This window comes from Rattus norvegicus, chromosome 6 (genome assembly GCF_021556685.1).
Source record: "Rattus norvegicus strain SHRSP/BbbUtx chromosome 6, alternate assembly SHRSP_T2T, whole genome shotgun sequence".
In the NCBI taxonomy this organism is placed as follows: Eukaryota; Metazoa; Chordata; class Mammalia; order Rodentia; family Muridae; genus Rattus; species Rattus norvegicus.
This window is the reverse complement of record NC_141539.1, coordinates 109,551,175-109,578,232: the sequence shown is the minus strand read 5'-3', so window position 1 is coordinate 109,578,232 and position 27,058 is coordinate 109,551,175. Positions and strand designations below refer to the sequence as shown.

The 27,058-nt window shown below is 39.7% G+C and overlaps 1 protein-coding gene across 28 annotated transcripts in view; it reads left to right on the top strand.

Moving 5' to 3' along the window:
- Numb (NUMB, endocytic adaptor protein) overlaps window positions 1–27,058 on the top strand; it is a 121,958-nt gene that overhangs the window by 66,972 nt on the left and 27,928 nt on the right. For 14 of the 28 annotated variants that reach the window (XM_087552382.1, XM_087552370.1, XM_087552381.1 and 11 more), the window contains 3 exons: window positions 9,388–9,528; window positions 19,541–19,615; window positions 25,832–25,864. In XM_087552382.1, coding sequence (XP_087408508.1) covers window positions 9,403–9,528; window positions 19,541–19,615; window positions 25,832–25,864 — 234 coding nt within the window. In that variant the 5' untranslated portion in view covers window positions 9,388–9,402. The remainder of the gene's footprint in view (window positions 1–9,387; window positions 9,529–19,540; window positions 19,616–25,831; window positions 25,865–27,058) is intronic. The other 14 variants (NM_001411954.1, XM_087552376.1, XM_087552388.1 and 11 more) reach the window with 1 other exon arrangement.

Genomic DNA, 27,058 nt, shown 5'->3' with positions numbered 1-27,058 from the left:
GAGCGTAGGAGACTGTTTCCTGATTTAAGTCTGTGTTCATAGATTAACTTGGTGCTTGATATAGAGATGCACGTATGTATATGTGTGTGGATGTTTTGGTCATATCCATGCCCTCCCATGATTTTTAAAAGTATTTTCTTATTCTGTGTGTATGTGTCTGAGTGTATGTATGTACACAGTATGTGTACAAGAGCACTTGGAAACCCAAAGAGGCATTAGATGCCCTGGATCTGGTATGGGTAGCAGTGAGTCACCGTGTGCATTCTGGGAATGAATCCAGCTCTCTGGAAGAGCAGCCAGTGCTCTCAACTGCTTTCAACTGCAGAGCCTTTGTCACCCTTCTCATACATTTCTGTCTAGTAGTTTCTGCGCCATATTGTTGGCTCGCTAGTACTCATAAGATTTTTTTTTTAAAAATTGCAGTTTTGCTAATTACTTTGTGTTGTTTTACAGTAAGAAAATTGGCCGGATAATCTAGCCTAAAGTGTTATTAGGAATGCTATTTTCTTCTCATTTTTATGGGCTTTTTTCTATTTATGATTCCTTAAGATAGACACTTAACAACTTTTCTTTCTCCTCCTTTTTTTCTTTCTGTAGTTCTGGGAATTTAACCCAGGTCCTCACACATGCTAGGCAGAAGTATCCTAGTTTTCTTTTCTTTTCTCTTTTTTTTTTTTTTCTTTTCTTTTTTTCGGAGCTGGGGACCGAACCCAGGGCCTTGCGCTTGCTAGGCAAGTGCTCTACCACTGAGCTAAATCCCTAACCCCTAGTTTTATTTTCTAATCTAATTTAAAAGTGGCCATGGCCCATGAGCCTTTTATTATTAATTATATATTTTCAAGTGCAAGGTTTTTATTTTTATCTTTCTGTCATGATCAGCTATAATCTGCATAAATCCATGTGTGGTCTTTTGAAAAGTGTGTATATGTTTATATATACACATGTGTATCTTTCTGTCACATTCTATTTGAATTACAAAACAAGATTCAATTGTCTTCTATAATCCAGAAGAGAGGCATCTGAAGCACAATGATCCAGACAGTCTAAGGCTAGAAGGATGAGCAGGGTGAACAGGCAAAGGAAGACGATCAACAGCAGCTGCTGTGACCGCGGCTTGGTGGCTTCTCCTCATGCTCATGAGGCTTAAATGAAGGACCAGTGATCTATGTCTTTATACTTACAGTGGTTTCTAGAAAACTCACTTAGTGTTGTTAATAGAACAATAGTTTCCTTTTTCTCTTTCTGTTTATACTTTTCCTCCCTGTCTACCTCTTTGTCTTCATAGACTTTAACATCTCTGTAAACTAGGAAGTCCCTCTCATTTTATTTTTGATGATTTTTTTCATAATTAATGAACATTAACACTTTCAGCAGCATTTTTCTTAGTGTAATATAAAATAGTGGTACACTTTGCAGTTTTGATGGTATCTCGTGTTACCAGTTTCTTGAGTCAGAGCCAAGTTTTCTGTCTCATGATCAAGAAGAATGAGGAACAAGGACAGTACAAGAAGGGTAGGCAAGCCAAGGTTATTGAGAAGAATCAGCTCTCTAATGAGTTGCCAAATAATGCTTTTGGAGCAGAGGGTGTTTGTGTCCTAGGAATGGACCAGTTTGGTCCTGTCTGTATACAAATGAGATATTAAGCTAGGATGAATCCGGTTAGTTAATTTATATGTTAAGTGGGTAATTCTGATCAGACAGGCAGGCATTTATAAGCTCAGGAAAGCCCACCCTAAGTTCCATGTCAGGGATAAGAACCAGCAAGTAAAAAGAACAGAGGCTGGTGGTTAACCACTGTCTTGATGGCTAGGGCTTTTGGATTTTGATTCTTTAGCTTACCAATTTGGTCATTCATTTAAAAACCTTGGTGTTCTTGGAGGTGACTATCAGTTCCACCAAGACATAGATTACTGTTTCCCTTGGCTCTGTATCCTGACTGCCTACAAATGAAGGCTGCATTGCTCCTAACTCCTACTACTACATCTGATAAAACACACATTTCTACATATACACTACAGCGTGCTTCTTTACCTCATCCTACTTGAAATGTCTCCTTTTTCCATTGTCACCTTATACTTAAATTATTCAAAACCTCTCAAGGATGAAATGTGTGTGTACACATACACACAGTCGCACTCTGCCTTCCCCCTGCTAGTCGAGTACCATATCCCCTGCCTGAGGATATAGTTCTGTTTTCTTATCCTGACTGTCCTTCCATTCTACACAGTCTTTTGTTGGATACAAGGTATTATTAGCAATTAAGGGAAGTATGTAGGTCTGATAAATCATAATACAGACTGTAATATTTATGTTAGTGACCAGTTAAAGCACTTTGAAAGAAATGGAGAGTTGTGGGATAAAGCCCACACCTTTAATCCCAGCACTTGGAAGACAGAAGTAGTTGGATCTCTGTGAGGCTAGCCTGGGCTACATAAGAATTTCTAGGACAGTCAGAGATACATAATACAGGTATCTTGGGGTTTTTTGGTTGTTTTTTTTTTTCTAAGGAATTGTAAAGGACAGGAGAGATGGCTCAGTGACTGAGTGTGCCCGCTACTTTTACAGTCGACCTGGGTTCAGTTTCCAACACCTAGATGGAGGCTCATAACCATTTGTAGCTCCAGCTCCACTAGGATCCGATGTCATCTTCTGGTTTCTGTGGGAGCCAGGTATGCATGTAGTACACATTACATACATGCAAGCAAGGCATTCATAGACAGAAATTTAAAAATAATTCTAAATTTTTAAATTTAATACCTTTTAAATAGATCTTTTTTTTAAAAAAAAAAAAAACGAATTACAGGGAAAGTTATTTAGAAAGTGGAAATGACCTCATCGATGTCATCAGTCAGTGACATTAAAGGTGAAACTTGGACATATGACAAAGAAATAAGTTCTTGGAAAGTCAAGAAGAAAACATTTTAGGAAAAAGAAACAACAGGTCCCAACTAGAAATACTGGAAATAGCCTTCAGGAAACAAAAGAACTCTATAATGACTGACTTATGGAGATTGCTGGTCCAAGCTAAGAGTCAGGCGGGGGCCGTATGTTAGTGCATGTACATTTACGGAGTATTTAAAACAGCATGCCGTTTAAAGCATCTGAGTCACTAAATGTTTAGTTTGAACTTGATTCGAAGATAGATTTAGAAAGCCAGTGGATGTTTACACAGTGCCATAATCTATTTTTAAAAGATTATTCTGGGGGCTTGAGATGGCCCAGCAGGTAAGGGTATCTGCCACCAAATTTGTTGATCTGAATTTAATTCCCGGCACCCTCATGTTGGAAAGAGAAAACAGACTTCTACACGCAGCAAGTCAGTAAATGTAGTTTTAGGTATCATGTACATGGTTGATAAGAGAGGAGCAGTAGAATTAAGTCCTAGTTCTCACTTTACAGTACTCCAGGCAAGAGCTGAAGTTGAGTTGGGCTGTGGTGGCTCTGGCTGTGCAGGTAGAGTAGTGGGCAGGTCGAGGTGATTTGGAAGTGTTTGTTGAAGGCTTTGGTTAGGGAACAGGGGTGTAAGTCAGGTAAGAAAATGACTAGAGAGGGTTGAAGAGCTGAAGACATGTAAAAATCCTTCTGAAGTGATAGCATTTCCGGTCCTGCCCTCTCCTCCTCCTCCCTCTCATTCTTTCCTTCCTCTTGCTTCCTTCTTTCCCCTCCTGCCTACCACTTTTCCGCTTCTTCTCAGCCCCCTCTTCTCACTTCTCACTTTTGGAACCTGGCATATTTTTATTCTAGCCTGCCTCTCCAGATTCCAGCACCTTCCTACACTTGACAGATGCTTAGGAAAGGAGAGTCAGTGTAAAAAGTAGGTTATCATTCTCAGGAACTCTGCCCTTTGTCACCAAACATGTTCCTTGCTAAATCAGTTGTTGTTACATAGAACAAAATTAAATTTTGTTTTTTAAGTGGAGGTAAGTTCTTGAGTATGTTCCTAATGCAGTCAGCCTATGAATGTGTGATGGCCATATTGCTTTGTTGTCTTTTGTTCTCTCAGGTCTCTCTGTTTAGCACAGGCTCAGTTTGAACTCCCGATCCTTCCATCTCAGCCTTATAGGAGTGCTAGCACTTTCAGCCTTATAGGAGTGCTAGCACTTCAGTGTCTGGCTTTGAGTCTATACATATGCATTTTTAATCTGTAAAATGTCAACATGACTTAAGTATTCACAAATCATAAATTCAGTTCACCAATTGTTTTCCAAATTAAAAAATAAAACTGGGGCTTGGCAGGATAGCACAGCAGGTAAAAGCATTTGCTTTGTAAACCTGATGGCCTGAGTTTGATCCCTGGACCCACAGTGGAACTGACTCCCTAAAGTTGCCATCTGACCGATATGCTGTGGCATTTGTACACCAGCAGTCACAGTCATGTCATATATGCACGCTCAGTAAAATTAGTTTTATGGTTACAAGAATCATGTTTGGTTGGTTATGGAGTTTTTGAAGGGCTAAGAAATGAAGCCAGGTCCTCGTGCCTGGTCAGTGAGTGCTTTGCTGGTACCAGAAATCCAGAGAAGGCCAGGAGGAATTCCTCAATTACTGCCTCTGAGGCTTTTGCATCTCTCAGTGTTTGAGAGAGCACATGGTGGCAGCAGGCAGACTAAGGCAGTGGTAGCACTCTCTAGTGTCAGTAGCTCTTGTGTATGTGCTAGTTAAGGAGACTATTGGGCCAGCAAGTGTTAAGAGTTCCTATCTAGGTTCTGGATAGTGATTGGCATTGCAGCTTCAGACAGGCCTTGGGTACTAGGATTTCAAAATTTGACAGCTTTTAAACTCTTCTGGAGAGCAGTGTCTCTTCTTTGGCTTTGTCTTTTCACTTCAGCTGAAGCGCTCTATCATCTTGCCTAGTCAACCCCCTTGAACTGTTGAGCTGTCTCTTTGTGCTGTGGCCATCGTCACTGATGGCCAGTGTCAAGCAGGCAATTACTGCCCATCTTTCACCACCTCCACCATAGTCAGCTGCCAGTCTTTAAGCCCCACCCCCTTTGCAGCTGCCAGGGCACCTGGCCACTTTTACAGCTTGGCCTGCTGACTGCTCAGCTTTCATGGCTATTGTCTTGCTGTTTCTGTCACTGCTGCTACTCTGCTATCTGCTCTACTTTTCTTCATGTTACCGGCTCAGGCTGCACTGCTAAAGTAGGCAAGGAGAGACTACTTGAAAGATGGTTATTGGATGTAAGGTTGCAACATTAGGGAAGCAGGTGCAGATTCGTGCAGGATTGCCTAGGTCTGGTTCACGTAGGCTGTGGTAGCAGAAAACCTATTACATAATGTTTGAGACAGCCATGGCTGTACCTGTACCTTTGGAAGCCAAAGCAAACAGTTTCTGTTGTCTTGTAGTTTTTCTCAGTATCTATATGTGTTCAAAAAGGCCAGTGCTGGCTTATGGGTAGTCCAAGTGGCTGTTGAAAAACAATCCTAGCACTAATACTGATTTTAATAGTGCTTTAATAATGGGTAATACCAGTCTAGTTCTCCAGGAAGAGGTGGGTGATTCCCCCCCACCCCCATCTCTGTCACTGAGTCATGCTGTGCCTATTGCCCTTACATTGTTTTTCCTAAATATTTCCAGATTCACTTTTGTGTGTGTGTGTGTGTGTGTGTGTGTGTGTGTGTGTGTGTGTGTGTGTGTGTGTGTGTGTTTGTTTTTCCCCCAATGTAAGTCTTTTCTTGTCCCCAAAGAGCCCACATTGTGCTTGGAATCGGAATCTTGTTTCTGGAGCTGGGTAACTTAAGTCTTGCTCCTCAGCCTGCTGTGCTGCTCCCTCTTCAGAGACACACAGATGCCACCCATTGTAGCTTGCCAAATCAGAGCTGCTGAATTTAAAACAGGTTCAGTATCTTTTCCTTCAAGTGTTAATTCATCTTTCTGGGTTCAAGAGAGACAGAACAAGCAACACCTGTCCTCATCCAAACCCTACAGATGTATTTTTCACCCAAGAAATTTCAGATTTCGACCAAAGACCTATTCTCCTAAACAGTGACCTTGATGGGAAGTGGGCATACCTCACCTTGTAGCCGAAGCTCTTGTCTGAATTAGGGTTTTCTTTGATGTGAAGAGAAACCATGACCAAGGCAACTCTTAGAAGGACAACATTTAATTGGGCTGGCTTACAGGTTCAAAGGTTCAGTTCAGTATCATCAAGGCCGGAACATGGCAGCATCCAGGCAGGCATGGTGCAGGAGGAACTGAGAGTTCTACATCTTATTCCGAAGGCCAACAGGAGAAGTGTGTCTCTCACTTGGCTAGAAGGGGGTCTTAAAGCCCATGTCCACAGTGATAACACTTCCTCCAACAAGGCCACACCTCCTAATAATGCCACAACCTGGGCCAAGCATATTCAAACCATCATAACCCTTGATCATGTTCTGAACATGACTATAGATGGTTCTGACAGTGGGCAATTCATTTCTGTTACCCAATCACTTGTCAACCTGGAGTCTCTTTTTCTATCTAAGGAAATTCAACTCTACGTTAGTATGATTGAAGTCCCTCTGCAGAGTTCCCCCAGGGCCCTTCACAGTGACTGTGTGCCCCTTTAGAGTGATGTTGGCATTTTCTGGATAATTTCTGGATAACATTTCCTTGTAAGGACAACATTTAATTGGGGCTGGCTTACAGGTTCAGAGGTTCAGTCCATTATCATCAAGGCAGGAGCATGGCAGCATCCAGACAGGCATGGTGCAGGAGGAGCTGAGTTCTACATCTTGTTCCAAAGGCAAACAGGAGAAGACTTGCTTTGAGGCAGCTAGGACGAGGGTCTTAAACCCATGCCTACAATGACACACTTCCTCCAACAAGGCCACACCTTCAAATATAGTACCACTCCCTGGGCCAAGCATATGCAAACCATCACATTGCCTCCACTTGAAATACTTTTCATTCTTATACCCCACCATCTCTCACTAATTTTGATTCCTGAAACTTAACTTAGATTGTGACTGCTTATAGGAAATACAGGCTTCAGGGTTTCGCTATTATCATAGTCATGTAAAGTCAAAGAAGAAGTCTTATTAATTTCTGCACTAGTTTTAACAATAGGGCAAGATCAGCACAGTGTAAGCTTTCAGTTTTCATTGAACCACATAAACTGAGGGGAAGATGAGGTCTTTAGGAATGAGAGGTAAGGGGATGATTTAAGTTATATATGAAGCAACATAGTATGCCCAAATAATGAATTTGAATGAAAGGACCAACCTTTTACAGAGCAGTTAAGGGGTATAAATGGTTTTCTGGGGACATTGATACAGCTTCTTGGGTAGGGTCACTTGCTGCCAAGCCTGTGACCTGAGGCATTCACATGCTGGTAAATGCACATGGACATGTGCACATGTGTACGTGCAGGGGCTTTATGTCTCTAGGCTTTTCCAGCCCTGACCATTTCATAGTGATTTCCTACCTACAGAACAGTCTTGGCATTGTGGAGGTCTGTTTTGTTTCTTCAAATTCACAGCATGTCATACATGACAGGCACCACATTAGGATTTAAACAAGTAGGGTACAGCCCACTGTTAAGAAAATAGAAATCGTGCCAGGTTCTAAAGTACAGTAATAAAAGTCAGCAGAACGCTTAAATGGAATCACGAAGATAGAAGGACAAAGGCCACACAAAACCTTCTCAGAAAAAAAAAACCAACTATTTTGTTAAACGCTAGCGTCTCTTGAGCTTACACTCACTGAACATGAGTAGACTTACAGGAGGCAAACTGAAATATTTTCTTTCTGTGCAGACAGAGGCACTGAAAAAGGTGGCTTTAGAGGACTATAAGTGGCTTCATGTAGCTGGCACTTGACATGTGAATGGGGGCTGGCAAGAAAAGGCATAAGATAAAGACTGTGTTGGCCGTGCTGAGCGTTTAGACTTTGAAGGTGATGTGAGCCAATTGGAGGGCTTCAAAGTAGGATGGCTGCACAGGCAGATTGATGTTCTAGAAGACTGACAGCAATCGGGACACATTAGGATGGGATGCACCTTTATCTGAAGCAGAGTCTAAGTGATGGCCTTCTACAATAAATAAGTTAAACAAAAAGGTCTCAGAATATTGATTCAGACACTGGCCACATACAGTCCTGTCTACCTGAGATGCTTAGGACAGAGGATCAAGAGTTCAAGGCCAGTCCCAGCAGCGGAAGTCCCCTCTTAAAACATTTAGCTATTTTACATAACATTATTGTGAGCCTCACAGTGACCCTGGAAGTAACAGTTATTACCACATCTGACAGAAGCATAAACTAAGGTTTAGAACTCACGTCAGCATCTATGGTGACACAACTCAAACTCAGGTCTGTCTCATTGTAAAGCTCACAAGATTCCTTCATTTATGCCAGGGTACCCCAGCTACATGAGCTAGATTTTGACCAGAACCTCAGGGATGCATTGTTTATTAATGAGTGTTCGCTGAACAGCATTCATTCAGTAAGTAGATGTGAGCACCCCTCTACTGATCGGCTCCAAGAAGCCAGGGCATGAGCAGGGAACAGGATAGAATCTTGTCCTTGCAGAACTTATATTTCACTGGAATAGGTAGGTGATGTAAACAAAGAATGTTTTAGTTTCACACAGTAATTAAGCAAAGCTACCACAAAGAAAAAGCACGGCTTAGGGGATGTGCCTTTTGCCTTTGGGTTCTATCCCCATCGGGTTCCATGAGCAGAATGAGGAGAATAAAATAGGAAAAGAGAAAAGTGACTAGGAAAGGCTCCAAGACACAGAATGCTTGTCTGGTCTCTACAGGACTGTAGTTTTAACCACTTGCCCTACAGACAAAAAGAAGAAGTGACACTCACTTGAGCATCGTGAGCTGTCCTGACTCTTATCTAACCGCCAGGCACACTCATATCAGGGATATCTTCCTCTTGTCCAACAGCAACACTGACAGCTATAAATGAAGGGGGTGCAATAGAGTCGCAGAGTGAATGAATCGTGGGGCAAGGGCACGCACGGAGTGCATTAGATATTAAAGAGGTAAAATTGGTAAATAAGGTCACAGAAAGAAAGAGTGGAGAGTTGGGCGTGTAACTCAGTTGTTAAAATGTGTGCCTGCCAGGCACAGAATCTTAGGTTCAGTCCTTAGCAGCACATAAACAGAGGCACAGTAGTACATTGCTGTTATCCCAGCATTTGAGAGGAAGCAAGCAGATGAGAAGTTCAAGGTCACCCTTGTTGGGGGCAGTTGTCATTGGAGGGAACAGTAGTTGTCTTTAAAAAGTGGAATGAGAGCTGTTTTAGACTCACCGTCACTCTGATAGGAAGTGTGCTCACTTACTAAGCCATAACCCTCATGTGGGCCTTCAGGGTTTGGGGTGGGTTTGTACTAAAATGATCATCTGAAGTTTGTGTAAGAATGTAATTGTTTGGTATTTCTTTACTGTGTCTCCAGGTTGTAAAAGTTAACATGAACAAACTACGGCAGAGTTTCAGGAGAAAGAAAGATGTTTACGTCCCAGAGGCCAGCCGTCCACATCAGTGGCAGACAGATGAAGAGGGAGTCCGCACTGGAAAGTGCAGCTTCCCAGTTAAGGTAAAACACAAATGTCTTTATGGTTCTCTGTGGGGAAAAAAAACAAAAACAAAAAACCAAACCAAACAAAACACCGATAGCCCATAGGATATGCAATCCCATCACTCAGGCTAATGAAGAAGCATTCCAAAATTAATCTCCTCGAATTCTGCTTCAGTGATGAAATTAAATGAGAAAAAAATACATTGTAGTTGATGAATTTTTTCTTTTTATATTTAAGCTATTTAAATAACAATTTGTGCTATATAATCTGGAATGAGTATAAATAAGAACAGGTTGTGTGGGGTTTTTTGCGGGGGGTACTAAGAACTGACCTTTGGGCCTTGAGTATGCTTGGCAAGCCCTCTACCACTGGGCTACATCCCTGCCTTCCTTTTACTTATTTGAGAGAGGGTCTCACTAACTTGTCTAGGCTGTCCTTGAACTTACTCTGTAGCCCTGGTAGGCTTTGAACCTGTGATCTTCCCTCCTAAGCTCCCAGGTAGGTGAGGTTTCCTAGAAGCCTGCACTATCGGGTCTGGACAAGTAAGACCAAGTGACCAAGTGAGAACACCAGTCCTGAGGCATCTAGAGATCCTCATTACCGAGAATTAAGTAACTTTTCAGTGAGGTGGGGTTTATTTCCAGCACTACCCAACAAAAGAGAAGTCAAAAGAAGGACCGTTCCTCCCCACTCCAGTCAGGGCTGACGGCTGACGGCTTCACTTTGTCATGGGTAGCCTGCATTCCTGTCTGCCCTGGTTTTCTGTACTTACAATGTCTCGTCCCATCATGCTAGATGATGTCAATGTCCCATCAATGCTAGATGATGTCAATGTCCCATCATAAAAAATGAAACACTTATTTCCAAATTTATGTCAGACATTTTTATTTCATTTTCTTCACATATTAATAGGTCACTCATGTTTGCATTCTCTTCTATAAATAGTAATTCCATCTTCCATATATTGAGTTTGTTATAAAAGTTTTCGTTATTAGGCATTAAATTGAATGCAAATCTAAGGAATATCCTACAATTTCTTCTCTTTAGAGCTGTTGATTCATTGGTATGTTTGACGGATAATTGCTGAATGTCTGCTGTCTGCCAAGTAGTGTTCTAGGTAGTGAGCAGTACAGACAAGATCTCTGCATAGTATCTTCATGGTAATGTATGCTAGAGTGTAAGCAAACAGAATATCTGATATACCAGAAAGGGATTGTGTATGAAAGAAATAAATGGGGTTGATCAGTTAATATGTTGGTCGTGGAAGTCCTCATTAGAGGGCAAAATGTCATTTCAGAAAACACCCAAAGAAATTCAGAAAATAAGCATTTCAGGTATTGAAGGAAACAGAATGTAGACAAGGGAGCAATAAGTGGAGTGGCTCTTCAGTAAGAGATACCTGGCATAGTAAGAGGCACTGAGAGCCAGAGGAGCAGGTAGCCATGAGAGCAGGTAAGTAGAAGGTAGATTCTGTAAGTGAGTACTTCCAAATAATGTCACACCTATTAGCTGCATTTCTTGATACAATACTCTATAAATTTTAAATTACTGTTTACATAGTACCATATTTATACTCAATTATGTATATGAAAAAGTAAATTTTGCTAAAATTTGTGTCTAGCATGTACAGTCTTGATTGACTTAGCAGTTACATATGTGCAAAAGTCACTGTGTGTATGCATATTAAAATGAAATTAGATCAATAAAAAATAACTCTGAGGAGCCTTTTCTGTATTACAAGTGTCCAATATTAGATTGTCATGAATTCATTCTTAGGCCCTTGTCTACTAGCTACAATTAATGTTTTCCAGTTATTATTACTACAAATGCCCTCATTACTGTCCTTAAACACTGAAAAATCATTTGTGTAGAAAGTTTTGGGGGTGGAAGTTGGGGGATGTAGAGTCGTGCCACATAGCTCAGGAGAGCCTTAAACTCATGATTCTCCTCACCCTCTTGAGTTCTGTGATTACCAGCAAGCCCAATTCCATTTTCAGGATTTTGATTTTTATGTAGAGATGAGAAACCATTAAGATTGTTGAGCAGCATCTTGGGACTTCTGCTCTCAAAGACACATAAAATAAACAAAAATGTAATAAAACAAACAAAAGTAAACCAGAATTTGGGGGCAGAGAGATGTTTCAAAGGTTATAAGCACTTCCTGCTCTTACAGAGATCCTTCCTGCCTCTGCTTCCCAAGTGTTCATATTTTATAGTCATATACTATAGATGAATACTACTTTATATTCTAGAAATCAATTAACTGTACATTCTTGGAATCTCAATTTGACAAATGCTTATCATGACCAAGGAGTTCGTTGAAACGCATAGCTTAATGGGGTTGGGGATTTAGCTCAGTTGGTAGAGCGCTTGCCTAGGAAGCGCAAGGCCCTGGGTTCGGTCCCCAGCTCCGAAAAAAAGAACCAAAAAAAAAAAAAAAGAAAGGCATAGCTAAATTCTATATATCTTGTTCAAAAACTTCGTATCACAGTTTTGAGACATTTGGGCCTCTTAATTTTTTTCTTTATAATATTTTTGACAGATTATAATTTAATAAAGTAAGCCTGGCCAGATATAGTTGGCACAAGTTTGTAGTGCAATGCCAGCATACGTGAGAGGCAGGAGGGTTAGGACTTGAAGGTCATCCTTGGCAACAGCCTGTTGCATAAAACCAAACAAACAAACAAATGTGGGGTATCTCTTGGATAGGGCTCTCTACTTCGCATTTCCTTCTGTTCCCAGGGTGTACTTTCTAAGTGTTTCATCTGAAAGCATGGGGTGTTCAGTAGACCTTATTTCTCTAATATAGTTCCTGAATCCGTTATTGAAGTAAAAATGCCAAAAACCATCTTGATTATTAAGTTTTTTTGAATTGTTGGTTTCAGAGGGTTTATCTTTTAGCTTTTATTTCCCCCTGAAACACACACACACACACACACACACACACACACACACGCGCGCGCGCGCAACTTTACTGGTAGGGTGAACTATTACACATATTACACACAAAATAGTTTATCTTTTAGGGGTAACATCAGCCATTGGTGATCATTATCCAGCTCTTGAGAGGTAGAGACAGGAGGATCTCTGTGAGTTGGAGGCCACTCTGGTCTACAGAGTGAGTTCTAAGACAGCCAAGGCTGCACACAGAAACCATGTCTGGAAAAACCAGAGAGAGAGAGAGAGAGAGAGAGAGAGAGAGAGAGAGAGAGAGAGAGAGAGAGAGAGAGAGAGTGTGTGTGTGTGTGTGTGTGTATGTGTGTGTGTGTGTGTGTGTGTGTGTGTGTGTGTGTGTGTGTGTGTGTTGCAACAAAGGTGACTGAGCAGGTGGCTCATTGGGTTACGTCACTCACCACCAAGCCAGACAACCTGAGCCTGATCTCCAGGACCTACGCAGTGAAGTGTAGAAGTCCCTTTACTCATCAGATGCAGTTGTTTGAGGCTCACTGCTGAATAAGCTTCACCCTTTGTAGTTCTTTCCAAACTCCGGCCGACTGGTTCAACCCAGCTGTTCTGGCTCAAACTCCTCTCCAAGCTGACTGACTCAAACTGTCTTCTCTTGGCTTCTCACTGAATTACTCTGCTTGGAAAAACTGCCTCTGTTTTGAACTGAACTGCACTGACTGCATGAACTCAATGAAACTGAACACAGTATTACCTGAACTCCGCTGAACTGCACTCAGTGAACTGCCCTCTCTTCCTGATTCACTCTGTGCTGCTCCTACTACTTCTCTTTCTTTTGCTGTTGTCATGTGAGTTAGGCATATCCTATCTCTGACTCATTCTGTCAAATCTTTCCCTAATTCGTCACTTTATCTGCCCCTCAATTAAATGCCACTTTTAAACATGCTGTTTCCTTCTACAAACTGACCTTACCTTCATTGTTAGCTATTAAAGGTATTTATAAAGGGCTTGTCTGCATTCAGGCCGGATCATAAAGACCTAGAAAGTCTTTCTTTGGATATAATCACTTGCCCAAACAGGCATGTTGCTAGATTAAAACTTCTCTACATGGAAGGAGAGAACTGATTCCTGCAAGTTGTCCTCTGTCTGACCTGTATAATTGAACCATGGTACATATATATACGCATGTACCCCCCTTCCCTACACCTACATATAGAGAAGCACAAAAAAGTGTACTTTGAAAAAGAAAAAGGGGGCCGGATAGTGATGACGTGCGCGCACACACACACACACACACACACACACACACACACACACTACTTCACTGGTAGGGTGGATTATTACCTGAACATACAAAGTAGTTTGTTATCCTGTTAGGGTAACATCAGCCGTTGGTGATCATTGTCTGGGTTTATTATTATTAATTCATCGAGTTGCAAAAGAGGCCAGGCAGTGGTGGCATACACCTTTAGTCTCAGCACTCAGGAGGCAGAAGCAGGTGGATCTCTGAGTTCGAGGCCAGCTACACAGAGAAACCCAATCTCAGGGGTGGGGGTAGGAGTTTACCAAAATGGATGACTGCTCTGTCTGATCACTACTTTGTTTTGAAGAATAATATTAAGTAAATGCGTGTAAGAGCAGTGAACTATGAGCCATTATTTAAATAGGACAGTCACACATGTACTTTTAACAGAAAGGGAGGTAATTGAAAAAGACCTGGGCTCTCTTGATTCTGTGAGTTTACTAATTGATATGACTTGCTCCTTTAACTTTATTGAACTCAGTTAAAGGAAACGTTCTTTCCAGTACTGAATTTCCACAATTATATTTAATAAATCTGATTATGTCATGACTCAGATGGAATCTTAGAATTTTAAAGATGAGAGTACTTTAATTTTCCTGGGTAAAAGACACATAAGACCTTGACAGTATTTTCTGTGCATTTGCATACCGTATTTGCTGTATGAATAGTGTAGTCTATATCTGCATAATGGAATTCTTCATAGTTTGTTACAAAGGTGTGGTTACTGTGTTGCTATTAGTGACTCGAGGAACTACTCACTGTGCAGCCTCTCACATCAGGCTCACATCTGGCTCACACCATGGAGAACATGACCAAAGTGGAGCCAGGGGAGCTAAGTCTTCATTTTTTTCAAGAAAGGGAAAAATGATTTAATTCATGAAGAATGCAGTTCCACATAGTAGTTTCCTAATGCACATTTTTATGAATAAAAGGTCCTTACTCAGAGAGTTTGGCTAAGGCATAAACAAAAGAAGTTCCAACGTCAAATATTTTAGCCATTAAAGCATAAGTCAGCTGCAGTGTTTCAGTGAGGTAGTGTCTCAGAGAAGAAAAGAGGCCTTTGAAATGATGTTTATTTCAATTGTCATGTTTTTCTCAGTCTACTGACACTCAGGGCTGATTTCCATTTCCACGTTGTAAATAGATAACACCACTAAGAATCAGCATAAAATGTTTTTATTCTTTGCTTTCTAAACCAAGTCTTCTTTCTTTGTTATTGTTGGCATGAATAGTCAATGTGGCTAATTGAATTGATGGAGTTACATGGTAGAATGATTAGAAAATCTTGTATTCATTTCTAGAAACTCATAAAGAGGCCTACTTATTCTCTCATTTTGTTATATAAAATTGAATCAGAGACGTTAAATAACTTGGAGGCAGTAATAAAAATTAACCTTAAGAAAAAGAAAATACAAGTACAATATATGTACACATATAGATATATATACACTTGCAATAGTATGTGGATATATATAATATATACATTGTAGAGAGAAGAATGTAGAGAGATGCTACCATAGGCTCAAAGAAATTAAGTTATGTAAGCATTTTATACCTTATGCTAATGATTTTGAAAATTTAATGAACTATGAATATTCTAGATAGTTAAAATTGACTAAAGCAAAAAATAAAAGTTGAATAGACCTTAGCCATGAGTAAAATGAGAAAGCTGTTTTTAAAAAGTGATACTTCTCTAAAGGACTAAGTAGAGATGGTCTCATGGACCAGTGTTTTCAAACTCTATAGGAATTATATCTGTAGTATTTAGATATGTTGAAATAAGTAGAAAATATGGACAGTTTTATACATAAATTAACAAAAGTCATACCTCACTGTCAGGAATTCGTGGCAGTGTGACCACAGAAAACAGTTGTCATTTCCTTCATGTTAAAGAAAAATTTACTGGGGGCTGGAGAGATGGCTCAGCAGTTAAGAGCACTGACTGCTCTTCTAGAGATCCTGAGTTCAAATCCCAGCAACCACATGGTGGCTCACAACCATCTGTAATGAGATCCGATGCCCTCTTCTCGTGTGTGTGAAGACAGCTACAGTGTACTTATATATAGTGAATAAATCTTTTTAAAAAACGGAAAAAAAAAAGAAAAATTTACCCTAGCAGATTACCCCTGGGCAGATACCCAGAGGAGTGAAAGCAAGAGATGATCCGCATCTGACACACCAGTCTTCACTGCAGCTTTATTCAAGCAGCAAAGCAGTAGAAATAAGCCAGTCGTTGGTTTTCAGAGGACCAAGCGAAATATGATGTATGCAGTGTGGCATTGGAAAAAATCTGATATGTAGTACTCCATGATGGATATTAAAATATTAAGCTAAGTGAAATGGGCCGAACACAAAGGACAGCACTGTGTGGTTTCACTTAAAGGAAATATCGGCATTAAACTAATTCTTAAAGATGAGAAGATTAAAAATCACCACGAATTGAGAGGTAGAGAGAAATGAGTCGTTGCCTAATAGTTGAGTTTCTGTTTGAAATGATTTTAAAAAGTTAAGGATAAAAGTAAATGTAAACAATAGCATTTTAAATGTAATCATGCTATTGAATTGTTTATCCTGTTTCCTCTGTGTGTACACATGCATGCCTATGTACACAGTACATCTGGCACTGCACATGCCTGGGGTCACCACATGAGTCCTAAGGATCAAATTCAGATATTTAGGCTTGGCTGTATGAGCCTTTACCCACTGAGTTATCTTGCTGGCCTCTGAATTATACTCTTAAAAATTGTTAAATTGTGTCTGGAGAGATCACTCAGTGGTTAATAGCACTTGCTCTTGCAGACGACCCAGATTCAGATCTCAACACCCAAAAGGCAGCTCAGAACCATGCATAACCCCAGTTCCAGGGGTTCTAGTGTCCTCTTCTGATCTCTGTGGTCACTAAGCATGCACATACATCATGCAGGCAAACATTTATACACTTAAAATTTTAAAAATAATAATAAGGACTGGAGAGATGGCTCAGGGGTTTAGAATACTGGCTACTCTTCCAAAGGTCCTGAGTTCAATTCCCAGCAAGAATATAGTGGCTCACAACCATGTGTAATGGAATCAGATTCCCTTTTCTGATGTGCATGAAGACAGAGCAGTCATGTACATAAAATAAATAAATAGATCTTTTAAAAAATCATTTTAAAAGTTGTTTAAATCGTTTAAATGGATGAGGGCTAGAGACAGGGCTCAGTGGCTAAGTATACTTGTTGCTCTTGCAGAAGACCTAGATTCAGTTCACAGCACCCATATATATGGTGGGTCAGAGCCGTCTCTAACTCCAGTTGTAGGAGATTCAGTGCCCTCTTCTGACTTCACAGCACCTGACATACAAATGGTTCACATACGTAATATGGAGACAAAACATCAATATACATAAAACATTTTAAAAATGTGATAATGGGCTAGGAATGGCTCCTATATATAATGTTAGCACTCAAGAGACTGAGGTTTGAAGAGCATGTGTTTGAGGCCACTTGCACTACATAGGAGGTCCAGTCTAGGCCACAGAAAAAGACTCATCTTAAACCACAAAAATTAAACCAAAAACCAGATGCGGAGGGGAGCCACAAATGTAAAAGTTTTACGTATTTGCCAATCATGTCTACAAGAAACTTGAACCTCAAATATACAAAAGAATTCTCTAAACCTGGTAGAAAAGCTAAGTATGGTGGTTCATGCCTATAATTCTAGCACTTAAGAGGAGGAGGCACAGGATCCTGAGGGCAAAACGAGCCTGACTCAGTATTTTACAGACAGGAATTAAACCTAGATTACTCAAACGCAGTGTGGCTAAGGATAAGCATGCCCAATACTGTCAGTCACTGCAGATGCGATGACTCGAGCAGAAGAGCCTGGTGTAGCACATGACAACTGCACACTAATCCAGTATGTGTTTGTTAGAATCACCTCCTAAAAAAGGCACCACCAGTCGCTGGTTAAAATGTGGTGCTCTCCAAACACTCACTTACTGCATGTGAGGATCGAACTACAGACCCTTTAGGAAAGAAGGTAACAGTTTCTTATAAAACCAGACATATGATTACCGTGTGACTTAGCAGTACACTCTTCAACTTCGTATGAAAACATATGTCTTCATATCAGGCTTGGGGCCTCTGGTTCCTTATAACTACGTGTGATGCTAGGTATGAAGTTTATTACAATTGATCAACTTTCAGGATCAGAGGTTATTGTCTCCACTCTCCTATTGAGTGTCTAATGTGGTCTTCTTATTGTTAAACGGTATATATATATATTTTTTTTCTATTTGTTGTTGTTGAGATCTTCTACTTTGTATTCATTTCATGACAACTGATCATTGCTTCTTTGAATGCTTTTTATAACTGCTTTAACACATCTGTGTTGGTAACCATAGATTATTTTTCCACAGAGATGAATTAAATGGATGATTTAGCCATATGCCATCTGAGTATTGTATTCTAAGACTGGTACCCATTTCAGTCTTTTCAGGGAGGGTGCCTGAGGATATAGTGTAGTTGGTAGATCTCTTGCTGGCTGCATAAAGCCCCAGGCTCAGTTCCAGCACTGTGTAAAGTGGATATAGTAGCGTATCACATGCCTGTAGTCCCAGCACTTGAATGATAAAAGCAGGATTATATACTTGGGTACATAGTAAATTTGACATGTCTCCTATTTATAAGTAAATATCTACATTTGTTTTGTATCCTGTATCTAAAAATGCATAGGACTAGAAGTGGTTTTCAGAACTTTTAAAACTTTACTATTTGCATATAACCATAGTAAAATATCCTATGGTAGGGTTCAAGTCTAAGTGTAAATATTTATGTTTCATATATGCCTTATACATATATTCTAAAGTTAATTATATGCAGGATTTTCAGTATACCTGGATTTTTGTCTGAGGCCATGTGTGGACATTACTACTTGAGTTACCATATCTATACTCAGATGTTTTGGAGGATTTTGGAGGTTTTTTTACTTAGATATCCTAATTGTATTTATTCCATTTTTAAAGCCTGTCATATATATAGCACCTTTTGGTCTTTGGAAAACCTGGGAAATGCTCTGTCTGTCAGCTCTGAAAGTGTTTGATATACCAGTTAGAGGGCAGATCCTTAGTCCAGGACTTCAAAAACAAGCCAGTGGGATCAGCTCCTAAGCTTTTGTGTTCCTTAATATTTTGTTCTTGGATGTCTCCTACCTGGTTCTTCTCTTTGAGGGGAGAATAGCCTGTGGTGCTTGTGTAGGGGTCAGAAGGCTGTCTGTGGGCATTGGGTCTCTCCTTCCTCCGTGGATTCTGGGGGCTGAACTGGACTGAGTTGTCACATTCGGCAGCAAGCACCTTACCAGCTGAGCCGTCTTGCTGGTCCTGTTGTGCTTTTTATCGCATACTCTGTCTGAGGATTGTTTTGTGTGTGCAGATAGAGAAGCTATAGCTCACTCAGTTATCATGTTACCAATCCCAGAGATTTGTGTAACATTTAGTGACTATCTTATGCGTTGTCCTTTATTCCCCTAGTAACTGTGAAATAGTCTAAATATTATTCCTATGAAAATACTGAGTGGGGGTTGGGGATTTAGCTCAGTGGTAGAGCGCTTGCCTAGCAAGCGGAAGGCCCTGGGTTTGGTCTCCAGCTCCGAAAAAAAGAATAAAAAAAAAAAAAAGAAAAAGAAAAAGAAAATACTGAGTGAATAAAATTAAGATTACCTTCACTTCTACATCAGGCAGGAGTTTCTTGAATGCAGAAGTTGACCTTTCTGTCATCGGCTATCTAGTAGATAATAGCTTCTCAGGAAACATCAGTGGCTAACTCCTTTCCTTCTCTCCACAGTACCTTGGCCACGTAGAGGTTGATGAGTCAAGAGGAATGCACATCTGTGAAGATGCCGTCAAAAGATTGAAAGCTGTATGTATTTGGTGGTTGCTGACACTGATCTGTGTTCTGTCAGTATCTGTTACAAGATTGTGCTTACTGAATTTTACTCACAGTATCCAGTAAGAACAGTGTGTTTTCCCAAGGGAAAAGGTGTGGGCTACTGAATGAAAAGAACATCTCATTTTCTCTCTTCAGAAGATCAGATTATAAAGACCAGTCTTCTGGTCACATTATCCTTCACTTACTGTGGTCCATAAGAAACAAGCAGTGTGAAATCTGATAGAAAATATTCTAAGGCCAGCTAGAAATGTTGCAGTTAACTTGTGATACCTGAACTATGCACTATTAACTTTAAATCTCTTAAGAAACAGCTTTCCCGAGACAGAAGTAGAAAATGCCCATGTGAGACCTGATGAGAGGTCTTCTCATTATCCTCATGCCTACCTCTAATCTTTAAATCCCTGTGATACAAACAACCTACTTTCTCTTCCTTTTTTATAAACTTGAAGTGGACAACTCCTTTTCAGGGTGAATAATGCTTTCTTTGCCTGTTACACCATAGAATATACACTACATTCATAGGTGTGCATTTAGTAAGGGAGAAAAAAATACTCACATTTGATAAAAGATCAGATTGAAGTGTTAATTTTCTGTTTCCATTATGTCTATGAACTGTCTGCCCCATAACTCTTCAAGCCCTCTTCATAGCCTTCCTTCTCTGCCACATGTAGCCATCCCCACTGTGCTGCAGAATCTTGAAGCATTATTTCCGCATGTGCCTGTCCCCAAACAGCATTAAATTCGTGTCACGTTGGGTTTGCTAGTTTAAGTTTGGCTACTAATGAGTGCTTTCTATTTCTCATTTTGCTTAATAACCAAAACTTTCCTGCTTTATTGATATAGTTTATGTTACCTCTTACATTCCCTCATATGAAATTTAAAATTATACCAAAAAGATAGATTTGTTTTTGGAATGCCTAAATCTTTTGTAGAAGGAAAAGTAGGGAAATAACTAATTGTAGAACACAGAACATAGCAGCTCTGCACAGTTGGCACATGTCTATATGCGTAGAACCCTTTCACCTCAGACTTTGGACATTTAAATTCTTAAATGATACAAGTCCAGGATGCGTCCTTGCGTTCATCAGTGTTAAGAAGATTTATGTCGGGCTGGAGAGATGGCTCAGCGGTTAAGAGCCCCGACTGCTCTTCCAGAGGTCATGAGTTCAATTCCCAGCAACCACATGGTGGCTCACAACCATCTGTAAAGAGATCTGGTGCCCTCTTCTGGTGTATCTGAGGACAGCTACAGTGTACTTATATATAATAAATGAATAAATCTTTAAAAAAAAAAAAAAAAAAAAAAAAGAAGATTTATGTCTATGTTCTGTGGTCCATGAACTAGTTTTGCAGATTTGCTCTCTTATATGACTGTTCCCTAACTAAGGCTCAGATAATTTAGTTTTTTATTTTTATCAAAACTAGTTTGAAAGAGAAATAAAAAATTTAGAGTTTTTTTCTTATAAAATAGTTCTCCATTCCTCTAGAATAATGATAAACTTGATGAGTTTAACTAAGGATACTTTAAAAAATAATTATTTAACCTTCTTAGAGAATGTTTTCTTTTTTCTTTTTTAATAGTTTCTTCGTATAGCGCATGTAGGCCAAGCTAGCCGTGAGTTTCTTGTCCTGCCTTCCCTCTCTAGTGATGGAACTCCAGGCATGACCCCATCCCCAGCCTAAAGGATATTTTATAGCACTGTGAACTAAGGATGAGAAACAGCAAACAAACCAAGAAACGGGGAGGAGAGATGGTTGGGCAGTTAAAGGCCTGGCTGATCTTGCAGAGGACCCACATTTAGTTCCCAGCATCCTCTTCAGTGGCTTTCAGCTGCCTGTAACTCCAACTCCAGGAGACCTAATACTCTTTTTCTGGCCTTTGAGGTCACACATACATGTGCACAAACCCACATCCAGAACATACATAATTAGAAATAACAATAAATATTAATTTAAAATCCTGGGAAACATTAGATTATCCTTAGATAAACTGTTCCTATTAAAGCCTTAAATTTTACATTACCTAGGGTTATGAGGCCACTATGGAATCATACTTTAGAAAATCTTTTAATTTAGAAACAATCAGTCTTCTTTTTCTGTGCTGAGTATCAAACCCAGGGCCTCACGTGAGCCCTGCTCTCTGCCGAGCCATGCTTCAGGCACTGCTGTCTAGTGTTGTGGATTTTGGTATCTGTCTGTTTCATTTGGGTTTTCGAGACAGTCTCAACTCCCAGCACATCATCTTCCCCAGCTGCTTAGGTTAGAGTCACAGGCATATGTCACTTCATCTGGATCTTAAATTTTTTAAAAAAATAGAAACAGGTCTTTATTATACAGGAAAAAATGTGTTTATTGTGTAAAATACAAATGAACCTGAGATTTACAAATCGGGGCCAGAAAGATGGCTCGGTGGGGAAGAGAGACTCGTATGGTCTGCTCTCTCAGAGGACCAGGTTCAGTTGCTAGTGCCCGCCACATACTGGAAATACAGGTGCAAGCCACTCCATTCTGCTCACCTCCTAGTTTAAAACTAATTTTTTTTTGTTTTATTTCACCTTTTGTTTTTAAAGTAAGAATATTGTTTGAGGCCTAGGACTGTTTAGATAACATTTAATGTGGTTTTTATATTCACCATATATATAAAACCTAAATTTACATTTAAAAAAATTATAGTTATGCAGGGTCAGGGCCATGGGTTAGTTGGTGAAATGCTTGCCATATAATCACCAGAACCTCAGTTTAGATTTCCCAGCACCTATGTTAAAAACAAAAAGCAGTAAGGCTGTATATAACCCCTGAGCAGGGGAAATACAGCAAAGGGCTCTACAGCTCACTGGCCAGCTGGTCTAGGTGAAGTAGTGCACTCCAGGTCCAGAGAGACCCTGCCCCAAAAAACAATATGGCACAACTGAGGACCCCCTGCATCATCCCTGGCATATCCAGGAAACCTGGGACAGTTATATAGACTTAATATAATTGAGTAATGGGTAAACTTCTTTTTATTGTGCTCAATAAAAAAGCTGTGCTAAGCCAGGTGGTGGTGGCACATGCCTTTAATTCCAGTAGTCCGGAGGCAGAGACATGTAGATCTCTGAGTTAGGGCTAGTCTGGTCTACAGAGCTCTAGGACAGCCAGGGATATGCAGAGAACCCCTGTCTCAAAAACCAAAAATGAACAGACAAACAAAAATACCACTGTTTTGTAGATAAGCTATTTAATACTGTACTGAGAACCTTGTAGTAAGTAGAAAGTGTTCAGAATATTGTTTCATGAGGCCACACATCTCTGATTTTTTTTCTTCCTTTCAAATTTTCACTGTAGAAATAGTAGGTACCTCTTTCCTTTGACAACATTAACACAGCTATCTAGGATTTATAACCTGCTGTGCCTGATCTAATATTGTACCAAATACTGTGTTACTAATATTTGTTTGTTATTAGTATAAAGATCATAAAGTTTCCTGAAAGTATTGTGGATAAATGGAAACAAATTTTAGGAGTGTATAAAGCTACAGAGAATTAAAAAGCAAAATACCTTTGCAATATGTTTGAATGCTAAAGCTTTAAAATAGGAAGAATCCAGCTAGGATTCCAGTAAGCAACAAAACAGACTGTTGTGAATGACCTCTGAACAATTCTATTTCTACAGCTTTAAACATTGTAGGAAATTGTATGGAGATCTTTCCCCACATGGTCCCTTGTAATCTAGAGTTACCTTACTTCTCTTACAGGTCGTTGGCAAAGTTGACATTCTCAAGTAAAGAAATTAGCATTGGGATAGTTTTTAAGATGGGTTCCTTGGACTACCTCTTACCCTATGCATATAAAGTAACAATTATTTTTAACTAATTTATTTTGTGACATAATTCACTAATTAGCTCCTACAGAACTTAGAGTGCATAGAATAAGTCTTAGAAACAGTGTTGCTGAGTCATGTGGCCTGTGTGGTACAGGCGATGAATATGGTTAGGTGGCGTGAGTTCTAGAATTATTACATCACGCTTTGCCTTGCTGCACTGTGTGTGATCCAAAGTGCCTTTCATTGTAAAAGGTTATTTTACTCCATTGTCTTCTGAATCAATCTCTCTCTCTCTCTCTCTCTCTCTCTCTCTCTCTCTCTCTCTCTCTCTCTCCCATTTTCCCTCTCCCCTTCCCTTCTTCCCTACCTCCCCCTTTTCTCTTTTTCTCTTTCTCCCCCTTGAGTTTAGATTCTTTTCATTGTATAAGTAGTTCTAGTATTCTAGTATTTTGGGGGTTTTATTCACTATTTGATATATTTGTTTTAATATATGTTCTTATTTTAGCAGGTAAAAGAATCATAACTTGTTTTTAAAACAACATTAACATTCTCTAATCCAATATCTGTCTTTTATGCATTTTGCATGTCACCTTTTTTCATTAACATCAGGGGTCTTTTGTAAGAAAAAGAAAAATCCTATCTTTAACAAGAGCTTTTCTAGGAGCTGAATTAAGTATTACCTGTTACCTCCCTACCCTGTGAGAATGGTGAACCTATAACCTTGGCTGCATCCTTGAAAGCTGATTGTTACTCATGGTCTAACAAAACTAGGGCCGCCAAACTTGGCAGCAGAAGTAATTTTAGTCTTGCTGCAAAGCTACCTGGATCACATGACTATTTTTCCAGAGTTAGTTTAGAGATCTTTTGGAAATATTTGATGCTGTCTATGATTTTCAAATGTGGGGGAACATTCTAGTGTTTAAAAGCACTGAGTTCATAACTCATTTTTCACGATAGTTGTCTTTTTCTAGACATTTTTGCAGCAACCAAAGTTGATTACAAAAAGTAAAGGATTAAGAGTATAATTTAGCCCCAAGAAGGGAACATAAAACTGGGTTGGGAGAATTTGAACCAATCTATTTTGTATAAGTTCTTCAAATTTTACTTCATAATCAGCTTGTGAGAGTGGTACTTAAGAATCGATGGTAGGGCTAGGTGTGGTGGTGAACCCTTTTAATTCAAACACTCAGAATGCAGGGGCAGATCTCTGAGGTTCAGGCCAACCTGGTCTACATAGTGAGTTCCAGGCTACATAGTAAGACTCTGTTTCAACAAAACAAATGGTGGTGGGACCATAGATTGTTCTGGCTCCCTTCTCCTGATAATTGATAATTGTATGGTTATATCAATGCAAGAGTATTTGCTTTAAAAGAACAGTTAAAAGGTAAACACAACCCTGTTTCTTGTTCCATTTGTGACCCATGAATGTAGTTTGGTTGTCTGTTTTTGTTTTTGTTTTGTTTTTTCTGCACCCCAGTGTAAACATTAGCTTTTGATCCTTCATAAATGACTTATTCTCACCTGGAGTAGACCCTGCTCATTATCTTTGTGTGTTGTAAAATTGATGAGCATATATATATATATCAAACTGATGCTAACAGATGGGAACACCTGTGATGACGCTTCCTACCTGACTTAGAAAGGGCGTGGCGAGAACTGTTGGTGTGTGCTTATGATGTAACTTTATGGTTGTTTCTGTTGTGTGTGTTGTCTGCAATGCATCAAACCAGCCTTACACACAGAAAGGAAGCTTGCTCTACCAGCAGGCGGGCTGTTTGCTTCTGATCTGGAACCTCACTGTGAAGGCCAGGTGACCTGGAGTGGCTTCTCAGGCTCCTGCTTTATTTTAATTTAAGAAGCAAGCTTTTACTATGCTACCAAGGCTGACCCTGACCTCCTGGGCTCAGAAGGGCCTGTCTCAGCCTCTTAAGGAGATAGGATGACGGGCACATGCCACCACAATGACTACCATTGATTTTTAAGTAGCAAAATGTATGTAGAACTAACCTCTTTTGTTATTATTATGAATTTTAAATGCAACATCATGCTCAACTAGTATGTCCTAATCTTTTTCTCTGCTGCCAAATTTGGATAATCTCTTTTGGAAAAATAGAGATTATTAAATTGAGTAGTCATACTGCATGAATATAGTCTCTGAGCTCCTCTCTTCCCTTGGACTCTTAGGTCGTAAAGTGTGTTCCCTGCATTTTCACGCACCTTCCCTTTTTCCCTATCACTCCTGGTATGGATAACTCTTTAAAACTCTCATCCCCACCCCTTCTCCCATTTTTCCTTCTCTTTTACTTCTGTATGTGCTTAATTGATGTGAAAACCTGGGACATTTAGCCCATACAATAATAGCACTCGACTTGTCCCCTGTTCCTCCAGGAAAGGAAGTTCTTCAAAGGCTTCTTTGGAAAAGTAAGTTTAATGACATGATTGTGCTTATTCATATAAGGAGTTACACCCCATTACAGCGATGACTTGCTAAAGGAATAAAACCTTGATTTCTTTACAAAACAAATAGATCTGACCCTATATAAAAATTAATGAATTAGTTGCTATCTATGGTAGTACCTGTTTTTCTTTTGATACTAAATCTCATTTCTAGGAAAACCCAATAAAAGAATCAAGTAAGTTTTTTTTTTTAATGATCTCTTTATCATCTGCTATTAGGTAAACACTGTGATCTTTCAAAGCTGTTTTGTTAGTGTATCATCTATATTTTTAACAGGTAGATTTTAATTAGGGCCCAAAACAGACAGAAATAGAAAAAATATTAGATTTAGGTAAAAATTTAAGGCACCTCAAAATTTACATTCAATACTATTTTTTTAATCTAAGTTAAATTTCAAGGGAATAAAGTGTGAAAGTACATAAACTTACCTTTGAAGTTCCGCTGTGACCTTTAACCTGTATTGCTGATCTAGGAAAATCTGTTGTAATTAATAGTCTACCAAAACTTGTTGCATGGATGCTCTTTCTCTTTACCCTTTTCTGGGGATGCTTATTCACTGCTCAGAGCTGGGACGTCCCTCAGTGTTTGCCCAGCATTAGCGTGCATAAGACCTGCCATTCTATCTCCAGCACTAGAACAAAATAAGAGGCTAGAGAAATTGCCCAGTGTTAAAAGTGCTTGCTGCTCTTATAGTGGACCTGAGTTTAGTTACTAGCACACAACCTGGGTAGCTCACAACCAATGTCACAGGCCAACCTGATCTCAGACTCTAACTGCCACAATGCTAGTTTATAGGACATATGAAAAACATATGAATCATTTTAATCTTGAAATAACGTTTCTATAGTGAGGAAGCTGAGGGTTCAGAGTTCAAATGGCCTTCTTAATTCCAGATCCAGTAAGTGGTAGGAGCTTGGATTTGAACCTGACAATTTGTCTTCAGAGTCCATACCTTTAGACACTGTGCTGTACAATCACTTTTTTGTTTTTCAGTTTTTCTTTTGCAGTGCTGGGGTTGCCCATGCCAGGCCAATGCTCCTGTGAACTGTATCCACAGCCTTTTTTTACTTTCTATTTTGAGGCATGGATTTAGTGATGCTCCTCCTACCTCAGCCTCCTAAATAGCTGGGAATATAGGCCTGTGCTGCCAGGCTTCA